At 34.4% G+C, this 10,937-nt stretch overlaps 2 protein-coding genes across 3 annotated transcripts in view; one reads left to right on the plus strand and one right to left on the minus strand.

Annotated features, from left to right (window-relative positions):
* The window catches only part of nrbp1 (nuclear receptor binding protein 1), an 8,459-nt gene extending 5,438 nt beyond the window's left edge, over nucleotides 1-3,021 (minus strand). Inside the window, exons 1-3 of one of the 2 annotated variants that reach the window (XM_036210384.1) lie at nucleotides 2,487-3,021; nucleotides 2,028-2,280; nucleotides 1,824-1,947 (exon numbers count right to left, since the gene is read on the minus strand). In XM_036210384.1, the coding sequence (XP_036066277.1) occupies nucleotides 1,824-1,947; nucleotides 2,028-2,258 (355 nt within the window). In that variant the 5' untranslated portion in view covers nucleotides 2,259-2,280; nucleotides 2,487-3,021. The remainder of the gene's footprint in view (nucleotides 1-1,823; nucleotides 1,948-2,027; nucleotides 2,281-2,486) is intronic. The other variant, XM_036210385.1, reaches the window with a different exon arrangement.
* Nucleotides 3,022-4,137: 1,116 nt separating this feature from the next.
* capn3b (calpain 3b) overlaps nucleotides 4,138-10,937 on the plus strand; it is a gene marked incomplete in the record, with an annotated part of 14,581 nt that continues 7,781 nt past the window's right edge. Inside the window, 8 exon segments of the mRNA XM_036210443.1 lie at nucleotides 4,138-4,178; nucleotides 4,290-4,632; nucleotides 6,028-6,097; nucleotides 7,714-7,832; nucleotides 8,489-8,622; nucleotides 8,692-8,860; nucleotides 8,979-9,062; nucleotides 9,131-9,222. Of these exon segments, the coding sequence (XP_036066336.1) occupies nucleotides 4,153-4,178; nucleotides 4,290-4,632; nucleotides 6,028-6,097; nucleotides 7,714-7,832; nucleotides 8,489-8,622; nucleotides 8,692-8,860; nucleotides 8,979-9,062; nucleotides 9,131-9,222 (1,037 nt within the window).

Here is a 10,937-nt window from a genome sequence, read left to right on the forward strand (position 1 = left end):
ACCTCCAAAAAACAGCTCCTAAAAACTATTACTTTTTGAATGTTTATTTATTCAAAACATAAAAATATTTATAGTATTGTGGCATTTTCCTCATTGTGTATTAAGAAAATGAAGCCTAAAATAGAACTTCTGGGTATTTCTTTATTTAAATTGTTCAGATTAAAAAAAATGTTTTTTAAAAAAAGGCATATTTGTGACGTAGAACATACACTGGGCGGGAAAAAAGCAAAGTTGATGCACCCACAACTCAAGAGGCACATTTCTAACAAACTTTTCCCAATCTACAGAAACTATATTATAGAAAACTACAATTTTTTTTTAATATTGACTAAAAATTGCATTGTCATGATTCAAAAAACAAATGGGAAAGCTTTGAAAATAGATCAAAAAATGATCAGAGTGGGACTTAAAAGAAAAATGGAGCAAGATGAGAGTAAAATATCTTAGTTTGGTGTTGATGCACAACCTGCAGTACATATATTAACACTAAACCACACATTTATTTACAATAGTCAGTATTGACCCAAAAACTGCAAACAATTAGCTCATTTATGCATCAATATTTCACATCTCCACCCACATAGATACAAGCAGGCATGTATTCCAGATCAATATAGTACGGCTACCATGATTAGTCGATTAATCTACAACTAATTGACTATTAAAATAGTAGAAAACTAATTTAATAGTCGATTTGTTGTTACTTTATATTATAAGGAGTCAAAGTGTGGTAAAGTATAAAGTTATAAAGGCGTTATGCTATCTTTTTGAACTATTGTAAGGTTTTTTAAGGTTTTTTAGGCTATTTTGGAGTTTAGCTAATAGATCAGCTGCATGCTAGGTATTTTAGCTAATTTAGTATTTTTGTTGTTGTTTAGGTTAATTTCAAGGTTAGCTTATACTTCAGATACATGCTAGCTATTTTGGCTAATTTAGGATTTTTGTTGTTTACGCTATTTTTGAGTTTAGCTAAAATTTTAGCTACATGCTAGCTGCTTTGGCCAATTTAGGATTTTTGTTGTTCTTTAGGTTAATTTCGAGGTTAGCTTATATTTCAGCTGCAGGCTAGCTATTTTAGCTAATTTATGTTTTTTTTAGTTTTTGGGTTAATTTTGAAGATTAGATAATATTTCAGCTATATGCTAGCTATTTTAGCTAATTTATGTTTTTTTTTTGTTTTTGGGTTAATTTTGGAGATTAGCTAATATTTCAGCTATATGCTAGCTATTTTAGCTAATTTAAGATTTTTTTCTGTTTTTAGGCTAATTTGCAGATTAGCTAATAGTTCAACTACCTGCTAACTAGTTTGGGTAGTTTATGATTTTTTAATTTTGTTAGGCTAATTTGGAGTTTAGCTAATATTTTAGCTCCATGTAAACTGTCTTGCCCAATTTAGGCTTTTTCAGTTTTTTAGGCTAATTTGGCATTCAACTAATATTCTAACTAGCTATCAGCTTTAGCGTTTTCGGCTATTAGCTTCAGAGATTTCAGTTATCAATTTCAGCGTTCTTAACTTTCAGCACCAACATCATCAGCGGTCAAATTCAGTTCACAGCATTTACACTAGGATTATCACAGGTAATGCTATATATCTAGTTTTTCGTTAGTTAAAAGCTAATGATGGTTAAGATGTGTGTTTACATCCAGTTTGTGCATGACCCGATTAGTCGACAACTTGGAAAAAATAATCGGTGATTATTTGACAGTTAAAATAATAGTGTGTGGTAGCAGTAAATGTATTGCTTTTGTGTTTATGTTATCTCCAGATCATTGTGAGGTTGTGTATTAAAGCTGGAATAAGTTTATGTGACGATTTCCACCCACCTCCTGCAGCTTAAAGTTTTTCCTCTCTGAGAACATGACCTCATTCCACACCACCTCCACTCCTTCTTCTGTGTCCATCGCCAAATATGCATTATCAATACCTGGGACGTTGCGCTGATTCACCTTTATCGGGGAAAAAAACAAGAGGTGATGTCATTTTCATTAAAAATATACTACTTTTTTGAAGTGTCTCCTTCTCCTACCTCTTCTCTGCGTTTCTGCCAGCGTCCACAAGGGCTTTCCTCCAAAATCTCTGACTCATCCTCGCTCTCCTCCTCTTCATCCTCCGTGGTGGCAGCAGCCTGAGGCTGGGTCACCATGGACACCGGGGGGGACACGGATGACACGCCTTGGCCTGCAGGCGCAGCGGCCGCGGACTCCGGCTTCACTTCCTGGCCGCTGTCCGGGCCCTGTTTGCTCTCACCCTCGGACATATTCGTTGTCGGGCCCTGCAGCCTGTTTTATGACACAGAAAGGTTCATTTTCACAAAAATAAATACCCAATAAATCAACCCGGGACACAATAACAACAATAACAAAACCGATCGTGCTGTGGAGCAAGTTTCCCACCTGCATGTCACTAGCTATAGCAGAAGGTTGGCAGGCAGAAAAAACAAATACATTAAAAATTATCTCAAATACAAGTAGATATATGTACACACCTGCTAAAGATGGGGAATGTGTCGATGCCAGCTCCAGCTTATCAGACTTCCACCGTGACAGACCAACCCCAAAAGGCTGCTAAGCTTCGTTAGCCTCAAATCTCTCCTGGTTCTCAGCGGAACTGCGAGTCGCTGCTTCCGTAACTATCAATTTATCGATTGACAACAGCGAAATAAATCCGAAAAACCGTATAACAACACTAAAAACGTGGATTTGGGTTATTAAATCAAAGTATCTCACGATGCTGCTAGCTAGGTAGCTAGCTAACTAGCGAAATCGCTGCTACTTCCCGAGACTCACAGATGCTGCCGCTGGCACTGTGAAAACATCACAAAACCCGTTTACTGATGAATATTACATAAATTAATCCAGAAAAAGTTGACAACAAAAACAAAAATGTGTGAATTTAATATCATCAAACACAACAGCTGACTGACTTAAGGGCTAGCTCAATATTTAGCCACCGCTGATGGCGACAACTTCCAGATGAATGCTGCTCCTGATCTGCACGTCACAGGCCAGGCTGGTTGCCAGGTAAGGCTCGGTCATCCCCCATTTGAGGTGTTCAACATTTTAGTACATCAAAGTTTATCTTATCAAGTATACTTGAGTATAATTTTAGCAAGTATGCCATAGTAATAAAATATTATAATTGAATCATTCTTCAGGCAATTTAAGTTCACATTATATAGTTGGAATATTCAAAGTAAACTTCAGGCCCCACTTTTGGTCATGAATACATATACTTGTGGTACTTAAATAAATGTTTATTTGCTAAGAACCCCAATTCCATTTATATTCCTGTTCTTTCCTAAACAATAGCAGTAGTAGTCAACATTAGAATTGACAAAAAGCCTGTTTGATTGCTGCAACTGTGTCAGAAGATTTTGTTATTGCATGTTTTTGCATTAACATCTCAAAAATTGGGCTTAAGACTTTAATGAGTAGTCTATTTTGTGTAGGATGCTTAACCAATGCTAAAAGGCTAAACGTGAAACATACTTGATGTGTACTTTTTACATTTTATCTGTGTATTTTAAACTTGTAAAATGTTCAAATTTAGTCCGAGTACTTCCTACGTCTGAAAGGGCATATAGTGTACTTATCCTCTAATATGCTTGTTAAGATACATTTCAAGTGTGTCACTTGCTGAGGGTTCTATATGCAATTTTCTACTCAGAAATACCAATTTTACTGGTGGGATCACAAAAATATTTTATGCAAAATGAATTAAAAACATGTCAAACCTGGCAACCCCCCCTTTTTCTTTTTACTTGGGAAGCTGCAAAATCAAGAAATAAACCTGCAGAAATCTGATTTATAGTAATATTTAGCCTAGGTTTACATTTAATATAAAAGAACAGCAGTAAACCTCAAGTATAGCAATCAAACTTGATGGAAACAGTTTAAATCTGTTCAGCAAAAGTACATACATTTCGTCAAATGTTAAGCAATTTAATTTCAACCCCCCAAAAATGGTCAAATAAAGGGTAAATTAGTGAGAACCTTTTAAATTTATTTCACAGATCTTGGACACCTGACCTCGTCCAAATACTGCAGGCTGAAAACGTTTGCTTATGATCCTCCTCCCCTTTTTCTAAAGGCCTATATTTAGGAACAGCCTGCTCCAGGGACATCAATGATGGGACAGTCTGCTGACTGTTCATGAGCAGTGACAGTATAGCTAACCAGTAAAGGAACTAATAGAGATTAAAAAATCAACAGGATCAGGAAGTTTCATAGTGCTGTTTTGCAACTTGCTTTTGCAAAAAGAACATTCTTTCTTCTTCTTCTTCCTTCAGAGTGACCCTAAAGGCCGAGGTGATGGGGGACAAGAAAAACGAAGAGAAAGCTCCTCTAGTAGCTGAGGAAACAAAGGTGAAGGTGCTTCATGAAACTGAGGCCACCCTGGATGTCGATGGCGTGACTGATTACGGCCTCACTGGAGCAAACTCCATCTACTCGGCGATTCTCAGCAGAAACGAGGAGGTCAAAGATGCCAAGCGACTGAAGACTTTTTTGGAACTGCGAGACAAATATGTGAAGAAGAAGGTTTTGTTTGAGGACCCTCTGTTTCCTGCAAACGACTCAAGTCTTTTCTACAGCCACAAACCATCGATGAAGATTGAGTGGAAGCGTCCCTCAGTGAGTGCAACGTTTTTTTTTTATCATATCCTTAAGGTCAAGTTGCACTTAATGTAGAAGAGTCCCTGACAAGTTTATGAAAGCTCTCATCTAAAAGCCTCTGTATTTCAACACTTCCTCCGTGGCAGATGGGTGGGGTGTCGTGTGTTTGCCAGAGTATGGGGTGCATATCTCTAGGTTATCACCTTCTCCAATCATACACAGCTGACTCTCACAGAAAAACATAATGGTGGCTTCAGAGAAGCTTAACAGTCTGGAGAGCACTGATTTTAATTTGAAAGGTGGGGAGTATTTGGCAAAATATGCTTTTATTTTGAAACTCATTTGCAAGCATAATGGGAAAAAAGCACTATTACCATAAAAAAGTGTATTTTTGATGTTCAAAACAGAAAAACCAAGTAAATACTTGAACTTTATTTGTATTATTTATTATTTTTTTAAGTTATTTAGATAATCTGCAAGTTAAATATCTTAAACCTAAAAAAAAATTACCAACCTGCTTCAAAATAATTAGGAACTGTTTGGATTTTTTGTTCTTACATAATGCTTCCTGCTTTAATTTTGAATTCTGCTCATAAAATTTGCACACGTTTCTATTCTGTAACCCCATCACAAGATTTCAATTTCGTTGAATTAAAAAAAAAATCAGTGTAAGAATCCATCATTAATCAAAACTATTTAAAATTACATTTCTATCATTTATTTTTAATAAAGAACTCTTAAAAAATTCTAATTAAACAAATCAACTGTACATTTTAAAACCATAACATGACTAAACGAAGAAAAAAAGTTTCCAAGATTTAAATAACTCAATTAAAGTATACACCATGCACCTTAAAAATACTTCTCTGTGTTTATAAACTGGATTACTTTGTGTCATAATTGATTCCTGATTGCAGATTAGTTCAGTAGGTGGAAACACTCTACAGATTAGTGACATGTGAAGCTCATCCTGAGGTCAGCAGTGAAGCCAGCTCTAAATTCAGAACAGGCCGTGCCAAAACTAAAGCTGAAGTTTTACAGCCTTCGTTACTGTAAAACAGTAACAGGAGATGAAGACGGAAGAGCTACTTCTTTAAAATCCTTCCTTTAAATGTGACGTGAAAACTCACTTTTCTGTTGGAGTGGATACAATAATCAGAAATCGTTATTATAATACTTTTAATGGAACACTGGACAGTCAGCTTTATATATGTCATTTAATAGGATTTAAGTTTATTTTTTTCAAAAGTCAAAGAAGTTTAAAAATATATTTTTCTGCCCCCCCCCCCCTTTTTTTTTTTAAAGAAACCTAAAAGCCAACACAGAATCAAAACAGATACTTAAAATTATTTTTTCCTTGAATTAACACACCGTTTATCCTTAGTGGTACATAATAAACTTTCTCTCTTGCAGGAGATCTGTGAAAACCCTCAGTTCATCATAGATGGAGCCAACAGAACCGATATCTGTCAAGGAGAACTCGGTAACAATTTCACTGTTTCTGCTTTCAGGTATAACACTGCATCGATCTATGTGCTTCAAAACAAATAAATAAATATAAAAAAGAAAATTATTCAGTAAAAAGTATTAGACAAATATTAATATCAGAATTGTTTGTCAAAAATGTTATTTAACTTTAAAAATTAACAGAATGTCAATGAGGCAACTCTGTCATATAAAATGTCGTAGTTTTTTAAGAAATAATTAGTAAACTTGTGAAAAAACAGTTTTTTAATTTGTTTATTTTAATCTATAAAATAAAGATGATCTGATTAAATTACCAAGATTTAACCAATCGATGCCTATTAAGTTATCAAACCACTCCAAACTTATCTTAATTTAGCAAAACATATTTTATTTCAAAATAAATTATTGAATCTTTTAATTCACAAATAGATGTTTTTTAAAAATGTATTTGCAGACTCTTAAACAAAAAATAGCTGATATTTATAGTTTTTATATAAAATAAAGCCAAAAAATCCAAAACACACCTTATGTAGCAGGCCGAACAGGATAAACATGTATTGAACACTCAAAAACTGCATTTTTAAAACTTTAAAACCATAATGTTTAACATTATTATGAACTAGATATATAACATTACCTGTGATAATGCTAGTTTGAATGCTGTAAGCTGAATTTGGCCGCTAAAGATAGTGGTGATAGCTCAAGATGCTAAAATTGATAGCTGAAAAGGCTAAAGCTGATAGCCAACTAAAATATTAGCTAAATATCAAATCGGCCTAAAAAACTTAGGTTAGCCAAAAAAGCTAGCATGAAAAATGGCGTCAGAATAGCCTAAAAAACTGAAAAAAAGCTTAAGTTAGTCAAAACAGCTAGCATGTAAATGTTAGCCTAACTCCAGAACAGCCTAAAAAACGGGAAAAAAGCCTGAATTAGCAGAAACAGCTAGCATTTTGATGAAATATTAGCTAAACGCCAAAATAGCCTAAAAATCGTAGTAAATAACTTTCAATATTTTACCCTCCCAGAGAAATATATTTTGTCAAAATTATACAAGTTAGAAGTAACATCAGGCCATTAATAACAATAAGATAAAATGATCTGGAGGGCCGGATCCGGCCCCCGGGCCTTGACTTTGATATGAGTGCTCTAAGTCTTCTTTAAATCTCCAAATGCATAAATCAAATTAATTATTTGCAGATTATGTTATCTATATTTTTAATTTATATAATATCTTTAATGATGATCTGAAGAATGAACAATTATTTTGTACAAAGGGTTCAAATAAATAATAAGCTGAAATATTGTATTAAAAAATGCATTATGACAGAGCTTAAATATTTTCAAAAATAAAATAGGTGCATTTCAGTCCTAATTATATTCTAAATTGCAAAGTTATTTGCAAAGTTGATTCAAAGTTATTAGCAAATCCACTACAAAAATTATAATTATTTTGCAGCTATAAATAATCATAACCAACAAAGCCTAAAACCAGACATGAAGAACAAACAAATTAAAATAATTCAGTCCGTGAGCTTTCAACCTGCAGAAAAGTTGCATTTCCCGTGATTTTTTTTTTTTTTTTGCAAAGATATTTTATGAATGAATAATTTTTTAAGCATCTGTTGTTGCCAGGTGACTGCTGGCTGCTTGCCGCCATCGCCTGTCTGACGCTGAGTGAAAAGCTGCTGTACAGAGTCATCCCACCGGAGCAAAGTTTCACAGAGAACTATGCTGGCATCTTCCACTTCCAGGTATTCAGAAATGAAATTTCCACTTTGATCACAAAGAAAATGTGTTTACAGAAAACAACAAAAGTGTTTTGATATTTTCGAAATTGGTTGCTGTTTAATATTTACCAATGCAAAAATAATCAGAATTGCCAAAACATTTCTTATTTTAATTTTCTTGTTTTAACTTTTTGAATGATTTTTTTTTAATCAGTACTTCAATGGATTTAAAAACCTACAGTTTTTGTAAAATTCTCATCATGAAGCCACTACTCCATACAAATAAGTTTCATGGATAAATAAAAATATTTACAATATTAAAATTTGTTCAAAACACATTTTAAGAAGCTTCAAGAAAAGCATCAAATTGGTTTGAAACACATTTGCATCTAAAGGGTTTTTAATATTCCTTGACAATAAATACCAATTAGATCATAGATTTGACTAAATCATAATTTCTGTACCTAAATATCATTTTAATTATACAAACTCCTTGCATTTTTTTCAAGAAATAAACTACATATTAATAATAAACATGATGGAAAATCGTTTTAGCATCACTGGACAATCAGTTATTATTAATAGGTATATAAAATTCGCTAAATTTTCTGGAAATCATTAATAGGCTGTTATGTACTCTTGATTATTCATATTTAATGTTTTCCATGTTTTGTCTCAAGTTTTGGCGTTACGGTGAATGGATCGATATAGTTGTAGACGACCGGATCCCCACCTGCAACAATCTCCTAGTTTTCACCAAATCGTTCAGAGAAAATGAGTTCTGGAGTGCCCTTCTGGAGAAAGCCTACGCCAAGTGAGGAGAAAATCAAGAAAAATCTTGCAGGACAGGCGTGATAACAGGAACCCAAACTCTATTTCTCAGGCTGCATGGGTCTTATGAAGCACTGAAAGGGGGGAACACGTTGGACGCCATGGAGGACTTCACGGGGGGAGTCACGGAGCTCTTTGAGTTGTCCGAGGCGCCCAAAGGCCTGTTCATCATCATGAAGAAAGCTCTGGAGAGAGGCTCGCTGATGGGCTGCTCCATTGACGTAAGCTGATGAGAAATTATCCAATCTGGCGAGAGGGGTATAATCATGAAATGTCTTGCAAACTTCTTCATTTTCAGTAAGAAAATTAAATGTCTAAAAACTCTGCTTTGTACATCAGGACACATCAGGTAATGAAATAGAGAGCCGGACAGAACAAGGGCTGGTCAGAGGTCACGCCTACTCCATCATAGCCCTGGAAGAGGTAAACTATAACATATATATTAATGCTGTTAAGTAATATTTATGATTAATTAAAAACAATGTTTGTAGTGTGACCAGGTTTCAGGGGATGCCAAAATTCGCCTGATTCGTCTACGTAATCCCTGGGGTTGGGTGCTCTGGAAGGGTCCATGGAGCGTGAAGTGAGACAAATAAATTTAAAAAACTTATATTTATTATAAATCTGTTAAAGTTGTGAGTATTCAGTTCCTTTCTTTACCACAATCTGTCCAAAGTTCAAAGGAGTGGTCGATCATCTCCACAGCAGACAGAGAGAATCTGAAAAAACAGACGTTGGAGATGAGTGAGTTCTGGTGAGTGAAATCCGTAGTTCTTGTGTTTAAATCATTCCTAGAAAAGTAAGACTTGTATTTTTAAAACAAAAATAAAACAATTAAAGCCGTCCCCGCCCTCGTTGCCTCTTCCAGAGCCAGCTTTACTGGGGGCTACATTGTCCTTACCGCCCTTGTCAGAGCTGCACTTAACAAAAAAGACTTTTCTGATGGGTTTATCTCCATAGCAACCATTATATGTTTTGGACGCATGGGGATGGCAAACACGTTCATGTAATTTTTACAAGAATCGTCCAAAGTTAATTTTGGGGATTTCCTTAGTTTTTGTAAACCACGCCCACATTCCCAAATGAAGTCACATCATATTTCGTATTGTTTTGCTCAGCTTGATCCAGGGATTCATGTGTTCAGTTTTTACAATATTCCAGTAAAAATGTTTGAGCAACTGAGAAACGGCACTTTTGCTAGCTTATCACACTAATGCCGTACAAAATCTGCAACTTTTTAATTCCAACATATTTATCCGACTAGCTTACTAATGGTGCTCAAAGTTTTGGGAGGCATAAAATTGAAATCCTGAGGTTGTATTTATTGCTAGTAGTAAAGGTGTTCCTGAGGTCAAAGATCAACAAAACTTTAGTGATGGTTGCAGGCTTGTGTGAAAGTTTGTGACAATCGCTCCAACAAGCATTTATTTTCTCATATTGTTGGAAAATGTGAAGGTCAACAAATTTGACCCTTTTTCCAAAATGGCCGCCACCCCCTGACAAATCAAATCAAATCAAATCAATTCAATGCAATCAAATCAAATCAAAGAAATTAAAATCAAATCAAACCAAACCAATTCAATTCAATTCAATCAAATCAAATCAAAGAAATTCAAATCAAATCAAACCAATTCAAGACAAACCAAATCAAACCAAACCAAATAAAACCAAACCAAACCAAATAAAACCAAACCAAACCAAGTCAAATAAATCAATTCAATCAAATCAAATCAAATCAAAGAAATTCAAATCAAATCAAACCAATTCAAGACAAACCAAATCAAACCAAACCAAGTCACATAAATCAAATCAAATCAAATCAAAGAAATTCAAATCAAACCAAACCAATTCAATTCAATCAAATAAAATCAAAGAAATTCAAATCAAATCAAACCAATTCAAGACAAACGAAATCAAACCAAACCAAGTAAAACCAAACCAAACCAAGTAAAATAAATCAAATCAAACCAATTCAAGACAAATCAAATCAAACCAAACCAAATAAAACCAAACCAAACCAAACCAAACCAAGTCAAATAAATCAAATCAAACCAATTCAAGACAAATCAAATCAAACCAAACCAAATAAAACCAAATCAAATCAAATCAAATCAAATCAAAGGCCCATTAGGGATTTTGGTGCAATTTTTTTTTCTTTTTTGACGGTTTTGCTGTGATGTCATTATTTTTAAGGGGGTCGTCACTGCGCCAAAAGAAAAATCAGCAAAAAGACCCTCAGAGTTGGTGATTTATAGTTCAAATTAATGGAAGTGACAAAAAATTGGAGGAAGACAAAGT

This window comes from Oryzias melastigma, linkage group LG24, assembly GCF_002922805.2.
Source record: "Oryzias melastigma strain HK-1 linkage group LG24, ASM292280v2, whole genome shotgun sequence".
NCBI lineage: Eukaryota > Metazoa > Chordata > Actinopteri > Beloniformes > Adrianichthyidae > Oryzias > Oryzias melastigma.